Below are 27,680 nucleotides of genomic sequence, written 5' to 3'. Positions count from 1 at the left end.
TTTTTCCCTTTCTGAGAAATGCTGGTCCTCTTAGCATAACAATGTATATCAACTGTTTCTATGTCAGAGCTGGTCACATTTCCCTGGCTGTATACCAACTTCATGGTCCTTCCATTTGATTGACGTTTGAGTTAACTTCGTGTGTATCGCCTTGAGTTGGGAGTGTTCCCTCCACGTCAAACACCCCAACATGCATGTCAAAGCCTCGCTGTCCATAACGTCACTCGGTCATGTAGGGGAGAGCGTGAGAAGTAACTCTTTATCAGAACGTTCGAGGAGGAGAGAAGTGAGTGATGAGGAAAGATAGAGGTGAAATGACGGCTAGCTGACGGAGAGAGATAGAGGCCTGGAGGCTACGTGTGAGCGATAAAGAAACATTGGTGAACGCAACAACCTTAACCCAGAGACAGAGTAAGACCGAAGTATGGCCAAAAACACTGCCGAGCCTCAGGTAAGACCTGCAGAAGGACTTCATTATCTAATGCTGATTCTAGGTGATGTAAACAGTGTGTTGGCTTGCTGCAGATTCAACTCACTGCATAGTTTTTTAGGAAGAAAAAACGCTGGTGAAAGCTCTACAATTTCCAAAGTCTAACACTACATTTAGTTGTACAGAGATGTATGATTCTGTTAAAACTGTGATATTAAGAGGTTTACAGAGGACATAAGTATCACATGAGTCGAAATGGAAGCAGACATATCTATTATAATAGGGTTGATTTGAACTGAATCATTATTTTTTTACATTTTGTTTAGATTGACTGTGAACTACAGCCACAGTCTGATGCCCTTCCTGAGCCCCATCTTCTCCCTAAGCCCCAGCCTCAATTCAAGAACCTTTTTCTCCCTAAGGCCCAGCCTCAGTTGCAGAGCGATTTACTGTCTGAAACCCATCCCCAGCCTCACCCCAATCCCTTTCCTGAGCCCCAGCACCAGGCTGAAGAGGAACAGCACCAGGCTGAAGAGTGGAAGCCCCAGATTTGGAAGCGTCACCACATTCTCCTTCTCCTTCTGGGCTCTTCCTTCTGTCTCTCCATACTAGGTCTGATCTACTTCTTCCATCAGCACCCCCCAGTAGAGAAACCACCAGCCTCTACTCCATGTACCTCCCCTGCTTGTCAGAGGGTTGCGACCCGCTTGGCAGTCACAGTCGACCCCTTCGCTAATCCCTGTGACTACTTCCTGGATACCTGTGGCTATAAGGATGGGGGTTCTCTGTATTTTAGAGGGCGACAAAGGGGGAAGAATGTCCCCCTCCACCTACAGGGCCTCAAGAGCAGGGTCACGGGGTTAGAAAAAGAGTTGGGGAGACAGACAGACAGAAGAGACGGGGCTCCAGTAAACCGAATGTCAGCGAGGGTTGATGCATTACTGCTGGCATTGAGGGATGTCTTGGGTGAGAATCTAGAAACGTTGCTCTCCTTATCCTCTGCAAATGTTGTGTCTTTTCTTTGGGATCATAGAACCTCAAAGACCTGGGGCCTAGAGGGGCCCGTTGGTCTGGGCTGCTGCCTCCTGTCCAAATGTCCGGCCGCACCTTGGCCTTCGAATCCGGCCCACTGCTCCTTCAGCAAACACTGTCTCTGTCAAACGAAGCACACAAATAGCCTGAAGAATATATATCTGAAAATGTAGGATTATTATAAAACAAAATGCAGAGACCTTTTATCCTCAAGCTGTTGCCGTTCTTGCTCTGTCAGAATCTGAGGACTGCTCCAGCCCGGGTGACTCGGCAAAGCAGAAGGCCTGCAGGTTCTATCGGTCCTGCATGGACATTGGGCCCACTGAAAATGCTGGGCCAGAACCCTTCCTCTGGCTAGTCCACCAGGTCAGATCGTTGGAATAGATTGGTGGTGTATGATGATGAATTGAGCTTGCTTTACTCTTCTGTGAAAACTCCCTTTCTCTTTTCTACCCTTTCGGGAAAAACTCTCTATAGCTGGGCGGCTGGGCAGTATCAGGTCCATGGAACCAGACGGATTTCAACTCAACTCTGCATCTACTGATGAGAGACTATGCCACCTTCCCTTTCTTTAATGTTTATGTGGGCAAGGATCCTAACGATACTCAGGGAGACAAGATGTACATACAGGTCAGTAAAACTGGGGGTTCTGGGTGTGAGATAGTTCACCAAATTACAAAATGACAGTCTATGGACAAGGTTTGCTAGTAATCCATGCTTTGGTTTAGTTTTCCTGGCGCTGTTGGCAAATACTACCTTTTCAGCAGATTTGGCACAACTCCCATCGAAGTCCTGGCACCAATATTAGCATGCCTTTGTGTATATTGTCCAAATCACCCCGAAATAATCTGAAATTCATAGTGAAGCTCAACAATGTCTATTAAAGTTCCAGGACCAAAAAGATTTTTTAAATGCCCTAGTCATAGTGTAAATATCATCTATCATAGCTTTTCACACATCATGTTCAAATCATATAAGTACCTTATAAGCTTCACAATGACACACATTCGATATTTTCAGAAATGTAAACATCATTCACAAAAAGAATATTGCTAATATTGGTTACCAGAACTTTCATGGAATTTATGCAACGAATTGCTAACACATTAAGATTTGGAAACAATGCCAGGTAAATAAAAGTACAGCATTTTTTGCTATCATCAGAATGACCTTGAATCGCGAAGTACACTCAGAATGTTTCTTGGTGTAATGCTACCGGTGGTAGACAATACATAGGGAGAGAATTATATCCAGTGGGTGTTGAGTATCTAAAGTAAAGGGTTATCCGTGGGGAGTATATTTATTTTCACTATAGTATATCTAGGTGCAGGGAGACAGAGCAGAGTTTTCAGTGCAGTATAGGGCAACTATAACAGTCTGAAAGTGGCTTGATGTAGTGAGCATTTACAGTAAAATGTGCACAAAGACATTATACGGTTCTATATCCGCCTTACAGGGTAAGAACGCCATTGTGTAATTTGAATGAACTATCCCTTTAACGGATGTACTATAATACAGCTCCGGAAACAATTAAGAGACCACTGCACATTTTTCTTTCATTTACAAAAAAGTAGCAAAGAAAGGTTTTGAGTGAGGAACAGAAGGGTTAAAATTAAGACACCACTGCAAATTGAACACTTTTGTTCCTCACTCAAAACTTTCCTTTTCAACTTTTTTGGAAAGGAAAGAAAAAGGTGCAGTGGTCTCTTAATTTTTCCCGGAGCTGTATATACAGTAATGGATCAATTTCATAGCACTTTTCACAGGAGCTTAATATACACCCCACCCACTATCCACTATCCCACCCTTTTACCATAGATTGATCAGCCAGACTTTCAGATACCAATTGAATGGAGCAACAAGACTCTGAAGTCCAAAGCAAACACGCAGGTAAGCCTCTATCTATTCTACATTATCAATGGCTCCTTTGATCCCTAATGGATAATTGTCTGACAGCTGTAGTATGTGACACTGTATACCAATGGCAACATTTCTTCCCCCATGCTCATTATTTATATCTTCTCCCCCAGATTCTGCGTCCGTTCCTTGCCTCGTGTCAAAAGTTGCTGGACCTGTTAGGCTTTCCCTTCAGCAGTACCAGCATCCACGTAGGTCTGTTCATCTCCCTGTCCTCTGAATTGGCCGTAGAGGCCTCTCCTCTAGCCCATCGTCTGGAGCGGGGTCTACTGTACCAACGCTTAACCATCAAAGAGCTACAGGTCACTGTCTTTCAATCTTCTCCCTTCTCTGTACTTTAACCTGCCCCTCAGTAACAAACAGACATATTGGTATTTTGTGTGTCTGTTTTTCTCAGAATTAATCTGTTTGTTTTTTGGCTCAGACCCTGGCCCCTGCCATTGATTGGCTGGGTTGTCTACGGGCCACCTTTCATCCCCATCCTGTAAGCCAGTCGGATCATGTCCTCCTTCACAACCTTCCATACATCATCCACATGTCCCGCGTAATTAGCAAATGGCTGGACAAGCATGAATTGAGTAACAGGTATTTTAAATGACTCAAATGTTTATTATAAAACATAGTAAGTTACTTAAAATAGCAAACTTAAAAGAAATGCCAGAGCAGAGCTGTTAGCATGCGCGTAACTATCAGGGGTGCAGGAGGTGCAGTTGCCCCCGGCCGGCCGGGGATGAGGGGCCAGCCCTTGACCTCTGTCTGGTAAATATTTTGTATTTCCATTTCACATTGTGTGTTTCTTTAATGTTGTCACAATCAGAAGCTAGTACCTACAGGGCAGCATCACATGTGTATGTACCATTCGGTAAGATTTGTTGCCGGGAGGGGGCTTGGGGGGGGGCGCATAAGGACATCTTGCACTGCGGCCCGTCGTCACCACGCTACGTCAGTGGCTGCAAGGACGCATATACTTCCTCTGCTTTCTAAGAAAAAGATGCTTCCGGAAGCTCTAATGAAGCTAAAAATATAACAAACCATCCGAACTGTTTTAAGGTTTCTCATTAGGCAAAGTATCTTAGAAGTACAGCGATGTAAATATGCTATGCATATATAAAGAATGTTCCTTTGTTGCGCAGCTGGTTGCAGCACGTGTTTGCAACGCCAGTGTTGTTGGTTCGATTCCCACAGGGGACAGTACAATCGAAAAAATAAATATGTGCGTGCTTGCATCTGAAAACTCCTCTGGATAAATGTGTGGGCTAAATGACATTGTTTGATACCTGTCCATCTCTGATTAGTGGTCCTCTTCACACCTTCATGGTCTTCAGTCTTCTCCACACCGTCATACCCGCGCTGGACTCCAGGTTTGCTCAGACCGAGAAGAAATTCTCCTCAGCATTGGGGACTGAAGAGGAGGTGAGTGACATGTGGACCACACATGACCGGTTTAGTCTTGCATTTGAACTACTCTGCCTTTGGCTGATCGTGTTGCCGTGAATTACAGTTCATTGATGTTTGCTCCTCTCAGGATGTCCCTCGCTGGAAGCAGTGTGTCCTGCAGACCGAGAAAGGATTCGACATGATACTGACACACTTACTGAGAGAGACCATTGGACCTATAGAGGTCAGAGGCTGGGTCTGTGCGGTGTACACACGTGCCTGCATAGAGAGAATAAAGACAGCACAATATATGTTGCAGAGAATTTTGTGAAAGTGCAACAGCAATAAATGATATAATTATTCGTTCAGAAATGTGTGTATGTTATTTTATGATCTATTTTCTTAGGCAGAGGAGATGGTTCAGAATATTTTTTCGTCTATCAAGTCCAAACTACCCGATGTAATTTGGACAGATGAGGATTCTCGTATTTCTGTTTTGAATGAGGTAAAACATTAATGTAATTTACTGAAACCCTGATTTACATAATTTACATAACTGTGTGTTCTAATTATCACTTAAAATTCCAACTCTGTGTGTTTTACTAGATTTGGTCTTTAACACCAAGACTTGAAAACAACACTTTCAGTGTAGCTGAGCTGAACCAATTATATTCAAAGGTAGAGTATTTAATTCATAGAAGCACTGGGGATCATTGCCATATTTTTGCCTTACTTTATCAGATTTTTCACCTTGTCGGCTCAGGGATGTGATCTAACAAACTTTCAGTTACTGGTGGTCAGAGGCTTTTAATACTAGACCTGTTGAGCTTGTTCTTTGTCTGCATTATTTTGTCCCCACTGGTAGTTTTATTTTTCCATTTCTTTTATTTTTAGGTGACAATCCATGAACACAACTTTTTTTCCAACTACATCCAGACTCTTTCTCTCCAGCAAAAGAGACGAAACAAACTCTTTTCCCAGTCTGAACGAGCTGATATGTGAGATATTATTTGTCATGATAAGGCTGTGTGCTTTTGGATAAATGTATTATAAACATATTCAATTTTGGATAGATGTATTGTAAACATATTCGATTTTGGATGGATGAATTATAAACATATTAGATTTTAGATAGCTGTTTTATAAACATATTCATTTTTGGATATTATAAACATATTAGAATTTAGAAAAATTACTCTGTCTCTCCATATTCTGCCCTAGTTTGTCCATCACCCCATTTCTCTCTAGAAATGAGCTCATCTTTCCCATAGGGATGTTTGTCCAGCCTCTATTCCATCCTACCTATCCCAGGTAACCCAAATGGATGTTACATTACCTGTCGTAAAATAAACACTGTTGGAATACAATCGTATCATATGTTTGAATAAATACATAATTAAATAATTGTATGATTTTGGGACAGAGCCGTAAACTTTGGGGTGCTGGGGACTTTGATGGCCAAGGATATTCTCCAGCTCCTTCTACCTAACAGTAAGGCACCTATCTGCTCTCTAGTCGTGTCTGGGACTGTAATGACATTGCAGAGTTGTTCAAATGACACAAATAATGTAAATTGCCTGTTTCCTGCCTCTCTACCCTCTTTTTTGTGTTTGTTCTGTGTGCCTTAAACATGCTCCATTCCCTATTCTTTAGTCCATTCTCAGAGTGCGTCTCCCAGCTCCATAGCGGAGTGTGTGATGTCTCTGTATTCAAATGTGACAGAAGGCAGAGGGAGAGTGGGGGCATTGACACCTAGGCAACATCAGGAGATGTGGATGCAGTACTCTGCCCTGCAGGTGGCGCTACAGGTCAGGACACTGGAATTTCGAATCTAGGGCTATCTAAGCTATTCAAATATCAGCATTCAACACCTCAGCTGTTTAGGTTGGCATGTGTTTCAGAGGCATGTGTTTTGAGGGATATTCTTTCCTTCTTCCTTTTTTATCTCATACTATCTATTTGTCTGTGTCTCAGGCGTACAAAGAGAGTTTGAAGAAGTATCCTTGGGACTTTACTCTCTCAGGCCTTTCTCACATTCATCTGTTCCTCACCTCATTCATCCGGGTAGGGATAACAGTAGATCAACAGTTATAATGTCTGATGCCTTTCACCAACATTTATAATGGCCAGATATAAAGGTTCTACTAATGGATGTTTGATTTATTTTCTGATTTATCTATATCTTCTTTCAGATCAACTGTGACACTGACCTGTACAATGAGTTCATGCCCTTTGAACACTCCTTCCTGGTTACTGTCATCTGTGGAAAATCTGACCTCTGCCCTACTACCTTCACCTGCCAGGGCAAACCCCAACGGCATTTCTTACAGATGTGCTGACTATTTTCATATCTCCTCATGGTTCACAATTTAAATGGCAATAGCAAAGTCAAAATCCAACTGACCAAATTAGATCATTCAAAAGACATTCATCATTCCATTGTCCAGGGGATGAGAGAGTTCTGACTGGGGAATGAAATAAAACTAACATCGAGTATTTAGTTTAATTGAAACTGCGTAGCGGCTGAATTAGAATGTTTATGTACGTATAAGCACCTTGTTATCCATAAGGATACAATTACAGTTATGTGAGGAGACTGTGACAAAGATCCAAACAGTGTTAGCGAAAGAATGTGTATGACTACGAATATTGTGAATGTACATAGCAGTCCGAGATGTGTGGCTGATATTTCTATAAAATAAAGTTCCATGTTTGTGAAGGGCGTTGTATTTCTCATTCAGTAATCAAAGTTAGTATATAATATGTTAGTATATAATATAACATAGTATGTTTCCTTTCAGCATTTTCCCTTTTCCCCATTTGTACAGATCTTACTGTTTTAGTCCAGGGCTATGCGTATTTTTTGTCTGCGCAACCCTCCCTCAACGATTTAAAAGAATGATAATAACTCCGCCTTTATCAGTGATGCGTAATTTCCGCGACTGCTACTTAGAAGCAACATGGCTGGCCAAGGATGTGAAAAGCGTGGTCTTGAGCATTTAGACGAATATGAACCAAAACAAGCAAAACATATGCGTAGCCTTCACGATCGCATGGCAGAGAGGCGACTAGTCGTTATTTTAGAGGGGGCAACGCTGGAAACAGTTAAGGTAAAGACTAGTATTTCATGTCACAGTGATAGGCATTCCGAGCAGCGATTGACATTAACTTTTTGGCTCACCAGCCATTGTGGCTAGTGGTTTTCCAAAGTTACTAGCCACACAGCATTTTCACTAGCCACCATTTTGATGTTGGGAAATTGTTTTATTTGTTTATCAGTGCTACATCGTAGCCTGTCTAGTTCATACTGTTGGTCGTTGGCGTGCAGGGCAATAGGCCGAACACAAATGGACCAGAATCAATCACTGTATGTAGGTAGTGCTCATGGGAGTTGTAGGGACGTAGGTCGTATGTCACTCTCGTGTGTGTGTGTGTGTGTGTGTGTGTGTGTGTGTGTGTGTGTGTGTCATTAGTCAAAGGTGGTACCCCAACCCTTACAAATACTCTATATAATATGTGGCTACACACTTTAAAAAGACTACTATTAAATCTGCCCTGTTGTCCTTGTCCACGTGGGCAGGACAAAATATATAAGCAATATATTTATTCTTAACATGTGTAAAAGAACTAAGATCCACTTGTATTTCTGACGTTACTCAACTCCGCGGTGTCAGGACCCGTGTGGGGTTGCCAGATTGCATTGACAGTACGGCTATTGTCCAGCACAAAATCTTTTACCATGCAAACACCCAGAGGCGGTGCGAGATTTTTGTTTGAGTTTTGAAAGCTGGAAAAACCCTGTGTATAGATATAGAATGCCACCCGTCAAAGTGGCTAGTAAGAGTTACCCACCACAGCCGAATTCCACCCGCTTTTTGGGTGTGGACGGGTCAAGCCCTGTTTCCGAGACATTTTGGTGAGCGGCTCTTCTGGCTCCCTACACCTGAAAAAGCCGGCTCATTTTACTCCCTTACTGCTCTTCATTTGAAATGCTAAAAATAACACAAAAACTATTAATAAAGTGCCAATCTACAACGTAAATGAGAAAGAAGGTTGAAATTGTTAGATCGTGAAATGCACGTTCAAATCTTACCTGTCCTAGTAATTAGATCGCCTACAATATTCACATGGAACACAGACGCGCTATTGATTCGGCAGTGTTTATATACAATCTTTAGTGAATACGATTTCACCTTATGGACGAAGATTTATTTTTTAGTTTAAATATAAGAAAATTAGTGAGCCAAATGAAAGGCTTCTTTCACCAATGCGATTCGGTTCCCAACGTTCACCACAAAGAGCCGTTCGTTCCTTTACGGATCAGCCATGCAAACTACCACTTCGAGTGAGCATGAGGACGTTAGTCATGGTATACTTTTTGATAATTTTTTTTCAGGTTGGCAAGACATTTGAGCTGTTGAACTGCGACCAGCACAAGGGTATGATCATCAAAAGTGGACGAGACCCTGGAAAGATTCGTCCTGACATTACGCATCAGGTAAGTTGCTGTTTTCGCACTGACCCTCAGAACACCAGATATATATCTTCGGTCATTTAACCCAGCCATATCTTGTGATTCTTCCCCAGTGTTTGTTGATGCTGATGGACAGTCCATTGAATAGAGCAGGTCTCCTGCAGGTGTATATCCACACTGAGAGGAATGCCTTAGTAGAGATCAACCCACAGACACGCATACCCCGAACCTTCAACCGCTTTTGTGGCCTCATGGGTAAGGCTGTTGCTGTATGGAACTTTTGCTGCTGCCTCCATACCAGAATGAATAGGACACATTGAGACACTGTTCAATATCTTTTGCACTGACCTATGGTTCATGAGTTGTTATACCTGTCAGTGACTCACTTTGACAAGATGGAAAAAAAACAACCTAGGTGGACATGTGGTGCCACCAGCAAGTTAACCAGAATGTCAAGCCCTGTGTACTGTCCCTCCATTTCCTCCCAGTCCAGCTCCTGCACAAGCTCAGTGTGAGGGCTTCTGACAGTTCCCAGCGCCTGCTAAAGCTCATCAAGAACCCTGTGTCGGACCACCTGCCCCCCGGTTGCCCCCGCTTCTGTACCTCCTTCTCAGCTGGGGAGGCGGTTAATGCCCGCACCGTGGTGCCTGAGGAGGGACCAGCGACCGTTGTGGTCGGCGCATTCGCACACGGAGCGGTGAGTGATGGCACAGGTACAGGTCAAAGGTCTGCTTAGCGGACTCTTCCTCTGCACTTCAGGAGGACAGTCGCTAAAGAGATCGTGGGTCAGCGTTAAGGGGGATTTTCATCCCACTCTGGGGAGGATCCACTGTTTGTGTAGTGTGTGGGGTAGGAAGATGATGGAATAATATGTATTTTATATAGCACTCGTCAGGACGATTGACCATGGGGAGGACTGACGATTGACCATGGGGAGGACTGACGATTGACCATGGGGAGGACTGACGATTGACCATGGGGAGGACTGACGATTGACCATGGGGAGGACTGACGATTGACCATGGGGAGGACTGACGATTGACCATGGGGAGGACTGACGATTGACCATGGGGAGGACTGAAGCTTAAACGGGTGATGTTTGACAAGGGGAGAGCGGATACTTGACATGGGGAGGGGTGACGTTTGACCCTGGGGAGGACTGATGACTGAGGAGGAGGAAGAACAGAGTTTCTGGGGAGGAATGATAACGTTCCTAATGTGGATGCGGTACGAGTCAGTCCGACCCAGGACTCTACATCAGGCATGGTCATGTCCACCTAGCTTTCGGCTGGATTGTCAACCACTGAATGTGTTGCCTTTACCTGGGTGATGCTTAAGACTGTCACACGTCAGTAGTAGTTGTGTACAGTGACCCTACAAGTTGAGCTACGTCCTGTAAGTTCTCTGCACTCCCTGTACGCCACAGCTTGTGAAATGGCTTATTTTATTTATTTTATACAATCTAACTATAAAGGCTGAATTTGCTCAAGCATTATTCATTGGTTTGAAACGTGCTTTTCCTCTGTCATAGGTGAATGTGGACTATACTGAGAAAACCGTGTCCATTAGTAATTACCCTCTCTCTGCTGCCCTGACCTGTGCAAAGATGTGCTCTGCCTTTGAGGAGGTCTGGGGTGTGCTGTGAAGAGGTTGACGGCACACTGCTTCGACGGCTGTTAATATGGACATGTTTCTGAATTCAGCAATGACCTCCTGTGGACTGTGGATTTGTACACTACTATGAGTGTATGTACTGTGTGCCCAGCATGGTGTTTTTACTATGGCAGTGATACAATATTAAATGAATCCTGTTCTGAAGACACCACCTGCAAGAACTTGGGACCAAGTATTTTCTTCATTATTAAGAAATATGTTTTATAAGTGTACCATTTTTCTGTGATTATGCAGTGGAAATAAACTGTATATTGTCATTATGTTTGATATGTTCTTTGTTTAAGACAGAAGTAGGGGGGAATGCAATCATATTACTGTTGTAATAATCACCTTAACTATACATGTAATTTGTCAGTAACAATATAATACAAAAAGGATACAAGAATATGATGGATAAAATATAAACAGTAAATCATAATCTATGACTTTACTGACCACCACAAAAAAACTAACATTTTGCATTGTCTGAACTGAAATTCAATTGAAAACCTATGTTTTAAAGTGAAGTGGGACAATAATATCTACCTTTTCTCTTGAAATGCATGTCAAATTTGAAAGATTTTCATTTGTTAATCTCAGTCCATAGTCTCATTCTGTCTTTTAATAGTTTCGGGTCTCTGTATCTGGGTCTTAGTTCTTGGGGTTACAACAGTTTTGGGGAGTTTCTGATGGGCTGATTTCAATGCTTTTCCTTCAGACCTGATGGTTTTGCACTTTTGCTTGTTGTCCTGCTGATTTATGGCTTTTGCCCACTTGTTTTGGTCTCTCTCTTGCTGCCCTTGGAGCCTTTCCTACAACTCTCTTCTTACCAGCGGTTTTTCTCTTCTTACCAGCTGTTTTTTGTGACTTGCCGGCAGTTTTTTGTGACTTGCCAACTGTTTTTTGTGACTTGCCAACTGTTTTTTGTGACTTGCCAACTGTTTTTTGTGACTTGCCTGCTCTTATTTGTGACTTGCCGGCAGTTTTTTGTGACTTGCCAACTGTTTTTTGTGACTTGCCTGCTCTTATTTGTGACTTGCCGGCAGTTTTTTGTGACTTGCCTGCTCTTATTTGTGACTTGCCTGCTGTTTTTTTTGATTTGCCTGCTGGTTTAGCTCCTTTCGTTCCTTGTTTCAGACCTTTTCCTGTCATTCTCAAGGAATTTTCTTTCCTTACTACTGCTGAATTCAAAATTATGTTTTTCTGCTTAGCCTTCATTGCTGCTCCACGACCTCTCATCTTATGTCTCTTCTCATCCGGCACTGTCTACAGTTTCATATTAGGAGTCAAGAGAAAGAAACATCTATATAATAATTCCCAAATAACTGAAAAACAGGTTTGATAGTACAATTTTGCATCATGGCACAAGTTGCTTAATACTCACTGGAATATATAACTTCCGAACACCTAGAACAAAAAACAACATCAATGAAAATGTATTACCCATAATTACCTTCTTGTTGAGTTTAAATGAGCCAGATGCTCCAGCTCCAGTTGTCTGCACCAGGGTCTCTCTTGTCACCATTCCTTTAACAGCTAAGTTCACACGGGTGTTGTTCTTGGTAACATCATAGCCACCAGCAGACAGGGCATGCTTGAGCTCCACCATGGAAATGCCACCCCGGTGCTTGCACTGGGAAATCACCCGAAGGATGAGCTGGGACACGCGAGGTAAGGTGTCCACGTGCCTTGTATTGCTGGATTTAGGTGTAGATGCAACCTCTGCCTGAGTCTGGAACTTGAATAGGCGAACTGGAGTCTCTAGATGCAGATTTAAATAAACATGGGGTTCCAATTATTGGTAAGCTACTCTATTGTACCTAGGTAACACTAACGACCTGTCAGGGGAAGTGGATGCCTTGGCCAAAAACTGTTGGACTGGCAGTCCAACTGTCCTCCTGGGTGCAACCCCGAGTTTGTACAGGATTTACCCCAATTTTATTGCACTAATGTCAAAATTAAGATATCCCCTGGTCGCTGCAACAATATAACGTTAATACTGGTACGCTACAGTATGATTTGGTTTCGGTCAGGCCCGGTTGGTTCTAAAATCGTTACCTCCGGATCAAGGGCGCGGTAGGTTTGTGTTGAGTTGCAGTCAGACCCGGCTGGTATTAGGTTACCACCTGACTCAGAATACTAATTTTGCTATAAACCTATGCAAATAGTCAAGAAGCTAAAGTTCAACCTTACTGTAGTAGACAACTATAAATTACTCACTTGGCATCGTTTCGTTTCCTGTTACATGTTTCTTCTCTTGGATCGCACGCTTTAATAGCTGACCCAAACGTCTAGCCCCTGCTTTCCCAAGGCCCCGACCACCAGTTTTCTTTGCTGGCTTAACCGGCGACTTTATCGGGTGTTTTAATGTTATTGTCCGTTTACGTTTTACTTTCTCTTGGCTTTCGTTGACTACAGCACCTGTTCCCTTTGATTCTATTTTAACCCTTCTAGACATGTCCGTGATAAGTTATAGTCGAGTAAACTACCTACATTTAATGTGGTTGGCTTAAATTTAGGGAACGTGGAATCCTTTAACGATCGAAATTATTAAAAAACAACAGTCCTTTTTTGAAATAGTCGTTCGAGAATACAAAAGAATCAGTAAGTTAAATATATCATGAAGTAGTTCCTTTTATTGACCGTGGTATCAGATAAGAACAAGGCCGCAAGAACAACTGTTATCAACTCAAATGTAAACGTTCATGTTCATTTAATTTATTTTTCTTTCTTTCTTCCTTTTATCAATGCTGAAGACAACAGATTTATAGTACTATGATTTTTGTATGCTAATAAAACCGGTTACTAGAATATATCATTTATATATGAAAAAATATTTTTGTATGATAATTAAAGAGGTTACTAGAATCTATTATAATTTATAAATGATAAATTGATTGCCACCAAAAATATTTGTAACACAATATGCAATTTTCAATTAATGAGAAGAACCGAGTATGAATGACATTTATTTGATACCTTATACACTTATATTTGGTTTGGTTTTTAGTCAATTTTTTAAATCGTAACAAAACATGATTGTACATTATTTTACGGTCTAGTAAATTAAAAGATGAAGGCTCCAATTTGTTCAAAGCGTCATGTCGAGGGGAGAATGATTGATAATTGTTTGATTGATAATTGTTCTTGATCGTTAATGTCCCAACGGATTCAAATAGGTTATTGTTAGGTTTTTCTTTTTTCCCCTCGAAGATTTCAGTTTGTTTTTCAATTGAATTGTTCACGTTACAGGTAACATTACAAGTGGAAAGATTTCTGACATTATTTATCTTTGTCTAGTTGTTTTACATCACAAAAACCTGGCATTTTAACAGGGGTGTTAATATCCACTGTAACATGGTCTTTCGGTCTGCATAGTTCTTATTCAAATATCAAACCAGAACTGAAATATATTCTACCAGCTAGGGGTGCAGGTTATAAAATGATTGCCTGAAATAATAATTATTGAACTTACAAATGTCATGAACAATTTACACAAAACTTTCACTCAAACGTTTATGTAATTATTCAGTTTGTATCAGTGTTGTTTCAAAGTTGTGTAGGCTGTGGTTAAGATTAATTTAAACTCTACAGAAATTAGTACGAAGTTTTTTTTATTTACAAATATATTCGACTGTTTGTTTTTGTAAGTTAAATAATTATTATAACAAAAGTATAGAATGCGACCGTTTGCTTTCGTCACGCAACTACGTCTCACATGCGCCGGAAAACCATGCTTGTTTCTTCCGGGATTCAACGTGTGCGAACGAAAATATCACATGTGGTTCATTTTCATTCGAAACGGCAATCAGGGATCAGATAAAGACGTAATTTAACTATTAAAAGGGTGCAATTTGGAAAGATTCTTGTAAGTATATATGTCGTAATTTTTTGTGCCCCCGACAATTAAGGACTTGCACTGTCTAAACTATGCGTTAACATGTACCTAACTGCGCGAGCTATTTAATAGTGAGCGAGCGCCAACTAGTTAATATTATGTATTGTCCACTTTATACGAAAGTGTGTAGTCCTTTCAGGTTCTACAACTAAATCGTTATTTTGTGTCGTTAACCTTGACTTACTAGCCAGCAGTTTACTTGTACTTACTTCAACATCTCGTTTTAACATGGTTTGTGAATACCATTGATGGATAACCTTAAAATGGGTGAACATGTACTATAAGGTAAAACTAAGTGTACTAACTAATCTACTACCTGACATTATTAGCTTTAGAATGCCCAATTCACGTGGTGTGTTAAACTTTATTATAACAATTAAATTCTAATATCCAGCCCTCAGAAGGGCCTAATTTATGGTCTGGTGGCCTGGGCATTTGTGAGCTCAGTGACGGTAGAAGTCTATACTTTAGGTATGTTTATTTTCAGATTGATTTAATTCTTCAAAAACAGGTAAACTTTTACCGTTTGCAATGGATGTAACATAAATCCTACTGACTTCGGTCAAAGGCAGTGTAGACAAAAGTTAGAGCCACTGTAGGTATGGACACTGACATGTGCATGGAGCTGGGGGCATCACGGCTCTGCCCCTGGTCAACATTTTCATGGACATAAGATCCGATAAGACTCCATCATGAGGGCACTGGTGTTATTGTACAGTGGACGACGTCGTTGTAGGGACTACAGTAATGACTTAATCATGTGAAAAGAAGGATCACTAATAGCCTACACAGAATATAAATAAAGGTAAAGCTTTGTGTTGCCCCATTTCAAGCGTGGTGATGGCTGCATAATGGTTGTGTGCTACATTTTGGTTAATTTTGGGGGGGGGGTAAAATAAAAATAACTGAGGTCAACAGAGGGAATTTCTTAGGACTATCTAAGGATAGTCTGATGTGGTGCAAACCAAAATAGGTTATCTGATCTTTTGAACATTAAGGCTGTTTCTGCAGTCTGTGAATGACTACAGTAAAGACAACATGAAAATGTACATGGGGAGTGGTATCAAAAATGTAACACGCAGAGGATAGGCACGGTGCTGCCTTTCTGCTAGCACTTGAGTAAACAAGCGATTCTGCATGAGAACAATCCCTGACATAGGTTTCCGATCTGCCTGCACTTCAAGAAAATGTGAAAATCCAGGGGGTGAATATTTATTTACTGTAGGTGCTCGGGACTGAGATGAGGTTTGGGGATTCTGGTCACACTGAAAAGTGTAGTGTGCTGCTGAAGTCATTTTCACAGCTCTCTCTGACGCCTGGTGAAATGCATATTAGCCAGGATGTATGGATTCAGGGGAAATATTTTTTCAGTTTTCTCCCGAAATCTAATCTACTTGTGTCGACACTACATGTGTTCCCAACTCCATTTTGTCCTTTTCCTTCAAGACTTTCTCCAGGCTTCACATTTAGGAAAGCCTGGTTTTGGTTGAGGCTACCCCAGCCTCTGCCAAAACATAGCGCCCACATCCATAGGATGGTTCTTTGTTTCCACCCTGATCCTGTGGCTTCATGTGCAAATCCATCTGGATATTTATTGGTCTTGTTTCATCTCTCCAGGCTACCTGTGTAGGTGTCAGTCATGGGCAGGAAATTGGATCCCACCACGTATGTGAAACGTGGCCCAGGGCGGAAATCCAGGAAGCAGAAAGGAGCTGAGACTGAGCTAACCAAGTTCATAACAGAAGGTGATAGTGATAGTTCTTATAACCCAAGAGCTGAATTCATGTAACTTTATTCACTATCTGTTCCATAGGCTGTGAGAACAATAAAATACCAAATATAGGCCACTGAATATTAGACTTAAGTGCTTGAAATGAAATCTTAATTCTTAACATTTCTCTCGTTTAAACCTGTATGAATTTCAAATCTGTTTGGATAATTATTTTGCCCAAGTAAGAGAGAAAATGCCCTGGTATTGAGCATGTCAGATCTTGACCCTTGCTCATTGTTGTACCTGAATTTACCTGAATGTTGAGCCCTCTCTGGAGATGATATTCACTAACTATTTCTGCTTGTCATTTGTAGAGGAGACTGCACAAAAACGACTGTCAAGTAGATCCAGGAAACGGTAATATTGTAGACTTGTGTTGGGCAATCACTTTTAACCACTTGCTTTAATGTAGTGTCACACCTATTTGTTGCTGTTGTTGATTATGTTTTTTGTAGAGCGGGGAAGCGAGCTCAAGTTACTAAAAAGCCCAAGGTAACCGCAGTGAAGGAGGAACCCAATAAAGGTAAGCTACTGTTTATTCATTAACGTTGAGGGGTTACATCATCTTTGTCCATCTGTCCATATCTATTGCCAGATAGACCCTCCATTCACTGGGTTCTCAAAACTGTAGCTACGAATGTCAACAGAGGTTTCTTTCGTTTGATTTCCCTCGTCTCAAGGATTCACAGATGAAAACAGTGAATGGTTGAAACCAGCAAAAAGGAAGCGTGAGGCTGACCATATAGATGACGATGATGATGACGACAGCGACAGCCAATGGGAGCAGGAAGAAGACGAGGAGGGTGAAGGCCAGAAAAAGAAAGGAAAAAGACAGCTAATTGAGAATGATGATGATGATGATGACGACGACGATGACCTGGTTGATGACTATGGTGCTTCGGAGGACAGCGGTGAGGGAGAGAAGGAAGGAGAGAGTGATGAAGAGGTACGTGTAAAATATTGATTAATTTCAGGATCATTCTAAATGGCAACAAAGGTTCCTTAAAATAGCAAAACACTGATTTTTCATCCCATGTGCAGCTGCTCCCCATAGAGAAAGCTGCCAAGAAGCAGAAGAAGCTGCAGGAAGTAATGGACCAGGAAACTGATGATGATGATGAGGAGGAGGAGGAGGAGGAGGACAAGGATGGGGAGAAGAGTGGAGATGAAGATATGGATGAAGAAGACACTGTACAGGTTAACATAGATGAGATGGACACATTCAAACTACCTAAAGCGGAGGACATAGCAAAAGAGGGTAAGATTTGATTTGACCATTTTGTTTTAGTCAGTTTCCCGTCTTCAACATATTCTTTATTGGTCCTTGTGTACAGTGTCTGAACGGATTTTCTTTCTCTTCTCCTGTGTGTGCAGGTGTTATGCTTGTAGACCTACAGACCATTCACCAGAGAATAAAGGACAATGTGGATGTTCTGTCTCACTTTTCCACCAAGAGGGAGGGTGGGAAAGACAGAGCAGAGTACCTCTCTCTTCTCAAGAAGGACCTGTCTACTTATTACAGCTACAACAATTTCCTCATAGACAAACTTCTGGAAATCTTTCCAGTGTCAGAGGTATGTTTTACTGCTTTGGTTTCCCAATTGTCTTACTATTGCCACCTTTTTCAAATATAATTAACAAATGTGTTGTAAATGTTACTTTTAATATTCTGTTCTATCCTTAATCCTATATGCTTGCAACAGTGTTGTAATCATGCTGAACTAACTGGAATCCCTCTTTTGTGCTTAAGCTGATTGATTTTCTGGAAGCCAATGAAATTCAGCGACCTGTCACCATTCGTACCAATACACTGAAGACAAGGAGAAGGGACTTGGCTCAGGTAAGCAACTTTTTTTGCTCTGTTTTTCCTTGGCTCCCACAAAGCTTTGTTAATACCAACAATACTTAATCCAACTCTACTGCCTAAGCATTCTTGTCGCTCTGAAAGGATTAAAGGGTGACTAGGGTTTTCGAATTGACCATAGGATTTTTGGAGGCTACTAGTAATGTCTCTTATTGTGACTGACTGAGAAATGTTTATGTTCTCTGACCTAGGCCCTGATCAACAGAGGGGTGAATCTGGATCCTCTGGGGAAGTGGTCCAAAGTTGGCCTGGTCATCTTCGATTCCTCTGTACCCATAGGTCAGTCCCAGCTCACTCTTAATGTTCACACAGAATGTGCCCTGTGATCAGGACATGTAAGAATGTCTTATTACTACTGTGATCTGGCTCTATATTTTCACAAAACACAATACTAACTGTTGTCTTGGGCTGGTTGCATCATTTAGTCCTACATAGCTTGTTACTGTACGTCAAATGTTAAATAGACATTTCTAGCCCTTAAAGAGCTACGCCCGGTAGTTCAATGCTCACATCCAGGTTGCAGCACAACTTAGGGTTTCTACTTGGGCAAATTCTCAATGTTGTGAGAGGTTTCAATTTGTTCTGTTCTATATAAGCACTCTCACCTGCTGGAGAGAAACCGTGCGCTGACCTCACCATTAGTGTGATTGTTTGAAGTTAGTATGCAAATGTTGCATTTCAAAACGCGTGGGGGATATGATCAATGTCATTTGCAGCAAATATGCTAGATAATTGTCCTTAACCCACTGCTTACTTTCTGGTTGTAACTAAGCAACATGTGCTGCATAGCAACCACCACAAAGAATCTTCTAACATCATATGAACGCTGTCGGGCTTAGCTATGGCTAGTCTTATTGTTGTTTAGTGCAATAAGTGTAAATTCTATCACAACGGACATAGCTATGCAAACCTAACATTTAAGATAAACATTTTGTCACGGCCAGTGTCGTGGCAAAATGTCTTTAGCCCTGTGTTCACTACAGTTGTCTTGTCCCCAGGTGCGACTCCAGAGTACCTGGCGGGTCACTACATGCTGCAGGGCGCCTCTAGTTTCTTGCCTGTTATGGCTCTCTCTCCTCAGGAAGGGGAAACCATACTTGACATGAGCTCAGCTCCTGGGGGAAAGGCCACCTATATAGGTGAGAAGGATGTTAATGTGCTTTTATTTTTTTATTTTAAATACTCCTTGTTAATTCTGCCTCATTTTTCTTACACCCAATTTGTGATTATGGCCTTGCCTTAATGGAACCTCTCCACTGCCTTGTTTCAGTCAAGGAGGAAATGTGGTATATAGAGCGTCTCACCAACTCATTTTGCTTCTAATCACACTGCTTATTCAACCAAGACGTTATTGCCAACACCCATCAGGGGACATTGGGACAAGTTATGAGCCAACTAGTGACACACATGATTGCAGGTCCCTGACCTACCACAAGGAGTCGCTAGATTGATAACACGAGGCACTCTCATAAGGCACATTTTTCTCGTTTATTATTTAATGTTTGTGTCACAGCTCAGCTGATGAGGAACACAGGGGTGGTGGTGGCCAATGATGCCAGTGCGGACAGGCTGAAGAGTGTGGTGGGAAACATCCACCGCCTAGGAGTGACTAACTCTGTGGTGTGTAACTATGACGGCAGACAGTTCCCTAAGGTAAGAACAGGGTTCCTGCTCGTTTCCATGTGTTTACACAGTTCCATTTCATAAAATGACATGTTCTGCCCGTTCTACTCTGTTTTCAGGTCATGGGCGGGTTTGACAGAGTGCTCTTGGATGCTCCTTGCTCAGGTACAGGAGTCATTTCCAAAGACCCTGCTGTGAAGACCAGTAAGGTAACAGGACAGTCTACACTCTTACATTTACAGCAGATAACAGGCATCTATTAACCAGTCTCCTGCATTATGGTGTAACTTCCGACTGCAGTTTGGGGCTGTTTCTTTATGTGGGTGTTCTGTGATGGCCATCGGCTCCTGCCATTGTCCAGTCCATAGGTACCTCCCATTTGTCAATTTGAAGAGACTTGTTTTCAAGGGATTCTTTCCTTTGCATGACTGTGGGTGACACATGATGCAAAACTATTCATCCATGTTCCATAGGATTCTTTACAGGATTTCTTATACTATTTATATAGGATCCAATTCTATAGGGTTAGCTTGGGGCTTTTCTAATACGTGGGCTCTTTGGAAACATAAATGCCAGTAAAAATAATGAGCTAGCCATCTTTTTAACTGTCTTCCAAGTGTCCAAATATATAGGCTGGAATTCAAACGAATTTGGTGTGTAAAGTATTGAACAGGTTCAGGTTCCAAAGTATTTGCTTGGTTATGATGTGAATGAACTTACCGACATATATTGTCCCTGAACTGTAGTCCGTTGGCCACGTATTGGTAGTTAAAAGACATACAGTCACAGACCATTTATTAACTCCCATCACAGAAAATGCCCCTGAATTGTGATCTGCAATAATACCCTTCTGATTTACTGTCTGTGTCATCCTAATGCTATTACTTGCCTTATCAGGACGAATCTGACATTCAACGTTCAGCCCACCTGCAGAAAGAGCTTATTCTAGCAGCCATTGACTCAGTGAATGCAGAGTCTCCCTCTGGAGGCTATCTGGTGTACTGCACCTGCTCGATTATGGTTGGTACACCTAAGTGCTACACTGAAGGATAAATAAGCAAATGCAATGCTTTTATTTCTTTCCTATATATATGCGCACCATGACTGTGCTGATGATATGTGTTTGCATTAGAATAGCTTATGTTAATACTGATCATCTTCCTCACCAGGTGGAGGAGAATGAGTGGGTAGTTGACTACGCACTCAAGAAAAGAAATGTCAAACTAGTCCCTACTGGACTTGACTTTGGCAAAGAAGGCTTTACCAGGTAATGGTGTTACAAAACCAGCACATTATTAACCTTCATCCAGATGTTACCCTGTACACTCATATCCCTTTTCTCAAACATTCTATTAGATTCAAAGAACGCAGATTCCATCCCTCTCTGAAACTTTCACGTCGCTTCTACCCTCATTCCCACAACATGGATGGTTTCTTTGTGGCTAAGCTAAAGAAGTTTTCCAACACAGTTCCAACCACAACCGTTGACAATGGTATAGTAACCACCATCTTAGGTCTGAGACAATCCTCTCTCCAGTTTCATTGTAAAACTATTAAGAACCTCTTTTTGTTACTATTCCAGGAGCAGTAGAAGAAACTGAGCCATCTGGGGATGTAAAGGTTCAATCTGATTCCTTTGATGAGGAGAAACCATTTAAAGCAGGGTCTAAGAACAAGTCCAAGAAGCAGAAGCCCGACGGCAAACCAGTTGTGTCACAGGCCACAGCGAACGGAAAGTCAGCTAAAAGCATAGCAAAGAAAACCCAGAAGAATGAGAATCCAACTGTGCCAAAAAAGGCCAAAATGGATAATGAGACTGAGAAAGTGGACAAAGAAATCAACAAGTCCAACATAGTCAAAACAGATAAGGAGACTTCCAAGGAAGGAAGCAGGTTTCAGAAAAAGGGTGATAAACAGAGGAAATCCCACATTCAAAGCAAGAAGAGAATAGGGAAGAACAAATTCAACAAGTTGAAGAAGCTTCTGAAAAATGAGTTTGGAAATGAACATTTATAAGACTTTTAGGACAGTGAAGAAAGTACTTTTTTTTGTGGTTGTTGCTAGTGAGAGGTCGTCAATGCAGCTTTAATGTACATGTTCACAAAGGTCAGCTGAGCATGTGTTTTCAAATGTTGTTTTCATCTGGACTTGGCATGTCATCACTGCAGCAAGTCTAAAGAGAGCATAGAGCCCCAAAAATTTGATAAGTGTGTCCTTAACAGCAGATTTAGGATCCAATTTTCATGAGCCATGTTGTTGGGTCTAGATTATCTGACAGTAGATCTGTGGTTAAGGCCAAGTTTTAATTTGCCCTTTAAGTGGGACCCTTGTTGAACAACACATTTTTGTCTAATCCTTCATTGCAATGTTTTATAGGTTTTGTTTCCATTCGATTTTTTTGTCCATTGATAAAGTATGTCATGTAAAAAAATATTATTGAGGTAATAAAATCTCATTCTTTGACAGATACTGGATTTTTTTTTTTTTTTACATGTTGTTGACTGTTGGACACGGCTAAAATGTTTGCAAAAATAGAACCTTTCTTTGCTCAGCTTTCATCAGCGTTTTTGACTAACAGTCAAAGCAAATACAATATCCCCATGTCATATTAACAAATATTGAGATAGGCGCAGTAGTGATTTTGGCTCAAATTGCTGGCCTTTATTGTAATGGCAGGTAATGACACCGAGAACATTTTACCAAAGAGCAGCTCCTTTTTCCCACTTCCTTGCCGGAAGTTATCTTGTTTACATTTTCCAAGATGGCGGCGGGAATGTATTTGGAACACTATTTGGATAGTGAGTAAAAAAAAAAATTGTATACACGATTTAGCAGAGGACCTACTAATATATCTCTCTATATATATATATATCGATGTTTCGGGTGCCATGTTTAATTATCTGCATTTGTATTCGCATATAATGCAATAAATAAATCTACCATAGCTAGCGTTAAGGTTAGCTGGTTAGCTGCTAATAAGGTTACTACTGACTAGCGAGCGAACGTCGTTAGTCAACCGACGACCGGTTTTGCCCCCCGGTGACCACATAGTGGGGCCTTTATCGAAAGCATACAAATAAAATGTAGCCCGATAGTCGCTAAAAAAAATAAACGTCAAATTTAACGTTTTAAGTGATTTTTCTTTTTGCGGAAATTAATCACTTATAATAAAGTATGGTTGATTTGATAGTCTCTTCTCTCACCACACAGGCATAGAGAACTTGCCATTTGAATTGCAGAGGAACTTCAACTTAATGAGGGACCTGGATCAACGTACAGAGGGTAAAAAAAACTACTGAGACCGACCAAAACACTGCAGAGTTTGTGTGGACGTTCTCATAGAACAAATTGGTTAATGTGGATTTTTTTATTTTTATTAAACTTGTCAATAGCCTACTAGCTACATCCTCTTTTGCGATTCGACCAAATATGTATTTTCAACCTGACTGTTTCCAATTGCAGGTTGTTTTCATTTATTTTTTATTAAATGCTGTAATTAAGAGATTCAGTTTTGCTCCATAAAGTAATCCACCTGTGTATTTGCAGCTGTCTCTTTTAAACGTTCTCTGATTGTTAGATCTAGGTGATAGACATCAGTGACTAGTGGTCATCAATGACCGAAACTCACATGAAAAAAAACCTTTGTACTTTTGTTACGTTCTTTACATCTGAATTACCTGGTCTCGCGAAGACCAGGTAAATCGCAAATGTAGGTTATATGAACTTGTATACAGGTTTTTCAAGTCAGCTAAAAAATAAAAATATTTCGCGGCCAAGAAGCATGAAGCCGAAATGTTACTATCGTTTTAATAACTAGAACACAACTGTTACCCCGGCCAGGGTATGCATTCGTAATGAAATATGTTGCTCTGGATAACAGCATCTACTATATGACTTAAATAAACGTTTGTGCTTGTCTAACTTAAGACAACCTGCATGTTTACAAGATAACTTTTTGTTTAACATTTTCTAATAGTAATGCCTGGGCACTTAATGTAATTTAAAATATGTCCTGTGAGTCCTCAACTGTGCGCGGAAATAGTGGGACTATGTGTACAGTGTTTTCATTTCTAAGTGGTGATACCAATATGTACACAAATGCCCTCAAATAAAATCAGAGAAGTCTATACAACCTCATAGTGTTTGATTTCCCATTTAAAAAAATTCAGTAAAGAAACAAAAGAGAACAGCTACTTCAATATGGGTGGTGGGGGGGTTGTTTTCATGTTTTATTTTTATCTTGGTCATGACATTTTCCTTTCTGTTTAGTATTTACTATTATAAGAAAGGAAAACAAAGACATACCCACTATATATTTTTAAGAGTTCATGTTTTATTCTGTCTGCCTGTTTGTGAAATAAAAGATATTTGAAACAGAAAGCACCCATTCTGATTATCATTGTGCAGTTAAAAAAAGTATATATTTGAAACAGGAAGTATCAAATCTGATTATCATTAGCCCGCTTCGCAAACATTGTAAAGCCAAAATATTTTGAGTATATGACAAAATATTACATTTTGCTGAGTAACTATATTATTTACAACTCAGGGAGTATACTTCCAAAAGAAACCTCTACACTAAATATGTTAAAGCAACCGAAAAGTGTATTGGTTGGAAATCAATGCAGCGTTTTTTTTATTTTTTTACACAAATTCCTCTTCCAAAGACTATTCTAAATGAGCTTCTGCAAATCCAGTAACTTATTTTTGCTATTCACTTTGACAATTACAACACTTGTACAATATTCTGAAAGACATTTTGAAGAGAATATTCTGAATATGTAAATTTAGCAGACCTTTTTGTTTGAATTTTAAACCAAGATAGTGTTGCCAAGAACATAATAGTTAAACATTATCCTGCTATGTTTAAACTAGCTAAATAACATTGGCTTGGTCATTGGCATGAATAGTACTGAACAGACAATGTGTCAATAGCTACTTTTCAGCCACTTACCCCTTACCCCTTAGCCACTCACTTACCACTGATTGTTTTTTCAGTTGAATAGCCTATTTGTATGTAAATCATATACATACTCTCTATAACAACCTGATTTACATTTCTAAAGAATGGTAAACTTAGCATTTTAAGGGCAGGTTGCATTTACCTGAAAAATGGTTGGACAGTAATGTACACCTCAATTTCCAAATGCGAAGTTGCACCTTTTCTATTTTCACAGGTTTCACATTTACATTTTCAGAATTTTGAAGACAGCTGAAGAGGGGTGTGGTGTCATAAAGGAAACCCAAGCAGCCAGTCTATACTCTACCATGACAGAATTCTATTTAAATCTACAAGTCTTGTCAAATCGTGGAGCACTGAGTTAAATTAGATTTTCTCTCATCCAAAACATCTAAAATGTTCTGGGAAGGAGGGGTGGGCCATGGAGAATAAATCACGCATCAAGACATTTACATGATTTGTGAACCAAAATGTGACTTCCCCTATCCTGGTAAAAATAAAAACATTGAGTGAAGGTGAAAATGGTTTAGTTTAGTAGTGTACAGGCACTTACAGTGAATACCTGATAATTTTTATGTGCTTTTGCTAGTAAAAAAAACATATTTTCAGTGGAAAGCCCATGACAACAGTTACAAATGAGTAAAAAGCATTATTATATTAATTTCTGTTCACACTGATGTGAGTCGTAATCTCAACCAACCTCTTATCTTTTTAGATCTGAAGGGGCAGATAGACTCCTTGGCAAAGGAGTACACATCCAACGCTAGGACCCTCTCATCTGAACAGAAGCTTACCATTCTGAGACAGATCCAGCAGTCATACAGCAAAAGCAAGGAGTTTGGGGATGACAAAGTACAACTGGCGATGCAGACCTATGAGATGGTCAGTAGTTGCATTTTTGTTTAGCAGCCTGTGTGGGCCAGTAGAATAAATCCTAATGTGCAGACTGTTCCATAGGTAGACAAGCACATCCGGAGATTGGATACAGACCTGGCCCGTTTTGAGGCCGACTTGAAGGAGAAGCAGATAGAGAGCACGGACTATGATTCCACCTCCAGCAAGGGAAAGAGAAGTATGTTAACATTTGAGTGTATGGGACTGTTTCACCTGTGTTAGCCTTGTCAGTCTTCAAAATATAAAATTCATATTTGGAAGAAAGAATAGAGATAAATGCATATGTTATGCAAGATTTTGATATTTCAGGTGAGTCCAGGGGGCTAAAAGAAAAGAAGGTGGCAAAAACCCGGTCCAAAGTGAAGAGCTCTGATGAAGATGGCAGTCCAAAGACCGCCCAAAAGAAAGTCAAACTTCTCCAACCGTATGTTTGTTTGGCACTCTTTTAAATTTTTTAATTTTTTTTATCTTGAATACTTTTCCCCATTTAGGCCTAGGCTGTGTGAGTTCTCTCCTCTCCTCTGTTGTTGTCAGGGGCGAGTTCACTACTCCTGCTGCCAACTTTGGGAATGTGCATCCTTCTGACGTGCTGGACATGCCAGTGGATCCCAACGAGCCCACATACTGCCTCTGTCACCAGGTGTCCTACGGGGAGATGATTGGCTGTGACAACACAGAGGTGCGTTTCCCCAGGAAAACCTCCACTAAATTCCCCCTTGTCTTTACAGTGGCTTTGTATTTTTTTTTAGCTGATCCTGATTCTTGAAAGCCACTGTGTGTGCAGCTGTCATCTAACCACTGTGTTGATTGTTTTGTGTAGTGTTCCATCGAGTGGTTCCACTTTGCCTGTGTGGGTCTGATGACCAAACCAAGAGGGAAATGGTGAGGGAATCACTCAACCTACACACTAACTATACATATTATTAAATCTTACATAACCAAAATACTCATAGGGTTTTCAAGTTTACAACTAAATATGTAAATATTCTTTCAAATTCTTCAGGTATTGTCCACGCTGTTCTCAAGATCGAAAGAGGAAGTAAAACTTTAAGCCACAGGGGCCAACCGATAGTCAATTGTAAAGCCAGGATGCTACGTTGGTAGGGAGCAGAAAGGAACATTATCCTTTTTGTCCACTTGATAGTATTACATTTCTCAGTGTTTTTGCATATAATATTTGGTGCTTTCTTTTTTTGGTTTCTTTTACTTTTTATGCCTTGATTTAATGCAGTGTGAAGGAGATATATGTGGTTACAGATGTATTTAAATGTCATGTTTCAAATGTTATGGAAGTTGTTACTGATGAAAGTTGCTTGTTGTGTATCTTTTCCAGTTTTTTTTGTGTGACTGAACAAACACTAATATTTTTAGAGTGGTATTATAGTATGCATTTGACTACATGTGATTGGATTAAATTGGATTGCTGTACAGTAGTTGATGCATTATTAGGCAATGGAGAACTGTTGTGTACAAGTACAGGTTGGTTACTTAATTTGCTACTATATACTTTGTGCTCTCTAGAACGCTCCTAGCCTGAAAGCGTAAAGAACATTTTCATTTTAGACACTAGAGTGTTTATCTGTTTGATAGTAAGTTGATTGAACAACATGTTACTTTTTTTTATTTTACATTTGGTTGTACTGGTAGTGAAAAAGAATCACAAGGGAATATTGTCAATACTGTAGCTGACACATGGTACATGTGGGGAAAATTGTATTTTCAGTTTGAATACAGCTACTACCTCAAACATTGTCTTTTCTTCTTGTCCTTTAATGTGTTGTTCGGTT

General features: G+C 40.6%; 5 protein-coding genes across 10 annotated transcripts; 4 read left to right on the top strand and 1 right to left on the bottom strand.

The window, feature by feature from the left end:
* Positions 1-158: 158 nt before the first annotated feature.
* On the top strand, positions 159-7,475 carry kel (Kell metallo-endopeptidase (Kell blood group)). 3 transcript variants are annotated; one of them, XM_020040953.2, is made up of 17 exons: positions 159-451; positions 853-1,396; positions 1,701-1,828; positions 1,940-2,092; positions 3,281-3,352; positions 3,493-3,681; positions 3,804-3,964; positions 4,675-4,792; positions 4,905-5,000; positions 5,163-5,261; positions 5,363-5,434; positions 5,651-5,754; positions 5,978-6,067; positions 6,180-6,247; positions 6,410-6,564; positions 6,731-6,820; positions 6,949-7,471. In XM_020040953.2, exons 1-17 carry the CDS (start codon positions 425-427, stop codon positions 7,093-7,095), a joined length of 2,313 nt encoding a protein of 770 aa, XP_019896512.2. In that variant the 5' UTR covers positions 159-424; the 3' UTR covers positions 7,096-7,471. The 3 variants fall into 3 exon arrangements, with proteins under 3 accessions (XP_019896512.2, XP_010883267.2, XP_010883268.2); XM_010884965.4 differs by having other exon boundaries at positions 177-451; positions 757-1,396; positions 6,949-7,475; XM_010884966.4 differs by having other exon boundaries at positions 178-451; positions 757-1,396; positions 6,479-6,564; positions 6,949-7,475.
* A 200-nt stretch (positions 7,476-7,675) lies between these two features.
* On the top strand, positions 7,676-11,164 carry emg1 (EMG1 N1-specific pseudouridine methyltransferase). The gene is made up of 5 exons (XM_010884967.5): positions 7,676-7,866; positions 9,153-9,254; positions 9,344-9,485; positions 9,719-9,927; positions 10,762-11,164. The coding sequence occupies exons 1-5, from the start codon at positions 7,717-7,719 to the stop codon at positions 10,873-10,875; spliced, it is 717 nt and encodes a 238-aa protein (XP_010883269.1). The 5' UTR covers positions 7,676-7,716; the 3' UTR covers positions 10,876-11,164.
* Positions 11,165-11,249: 85 nt separating this feature from the next.
* On the bottom strand, positions 11,250-13,520 carry LOC109614757 (histone H1.5). Its single transcript, XM_029115376.2, has 3 exons — positions 13,104-13,520; positions 12,337-12,644; positions 11,250-12,149 (listed from the first exon to the last, which is right to left on the bottom strand). Exons 1-3 carry the CDS (start codon positions 13,339-13,341, stop codon positions 11,598-11,600), a joined length of 1,098 nt encoding a protein of 365 aa, XP_028971209.2. The 5' UTR covers positions 13,342-13,520; the 3' UTR covers positions 11,250-11,597.
* A 1,083-nt stretch (positions 13,521-14,603) lies between these two features.
* Positions 14,604-22,508, top strand: nop2 (NOP2 nucleolar protein homolog (yeast)). Its single transcript, XM_010884968.5, has 16 exons — positions 14,604-14,751; positions 16,399-16,526; positions 16,867-16,909; positions 17,008-17,075; positions 17,233-17,498; positions 17,594-17,810; positions 17,927-18,126; positions 18,303-18,392; positions 18,608-18,695; positions 19,415-19,555; positions 19,930-20,069; positions 20,159-20,248; positions 20,937-21,059; positions 21,209-21,306; positions 21,396-21,532; positions 21,622-22,508. The coding sequence occupies exons 2-16, from the start codon at positions 16,421-16,423 to the stop codon at positions 22,053-22,055; spliced, it is 2,241 nt and encodes a 746-aa protein (XP_010883270.2). The 5' UTR covers positions 14,604-14,751; positions 16,399-16,420; the 3' UTR covers positions 22,056-22,508.
* Positions 22,509-22,570: 62 nt separating this feature from the next.
* Positions 22,571-27,644, top strand: LOC105019063 (inhibitor of growth protein 4). Of its 4 annotated transcripts, none has more exons than XM_010884969.4 (8): positions 22,571-22,837; positions 23,250-23,321; positions 25,715-25,881; positions 25,957-26,071; positions 26,203-26,317; positions 26,428-26,572; positions 26,714-26,775; positions 26,897-27,644. In XM_010884969.4, exons 1-8 carry the CDS (start codon positions 22,801-22,803, stop codon positions 26,934-26,936), a joined length of 753 nt encoding a protein of 250 aa, XP_010883271.1. In that variant the 5' UTR covers positions 22,571-22,800; the 3' UTR covers positions 26,937-27,644. The 4 variants fall into 4 exon arrangements, with proteins under 4 accessions (XP_010883271.1, XP_019896536.1, XP_010883273.1 ...); XM_020040977.2 differs by having other exon boundaries at positions 26,188-26,317; XM_010884971.4 differs by lacking the exon at positions 23,250-23,321.
* The last annotated feature ends 36 nt before the right edge of the window (positions 27,645-27,680 follow it).

This window comes from Esox lucius, chromosome 20, assembly GCF_011004845.1.
Source record: "Esox lucius isolate fEsoLuc1 chromosome 20, fEsoLuc1.pri, whole genome shotgun sequence".
NCBI lineage: Eukaryota > Metazoa > Chordata > Actinopteri > Esociformes > Esocidae > Esox > Esox lucius.
This window is presented reverse-complemented; position numbering and strand designations above follow the sequence as displayed.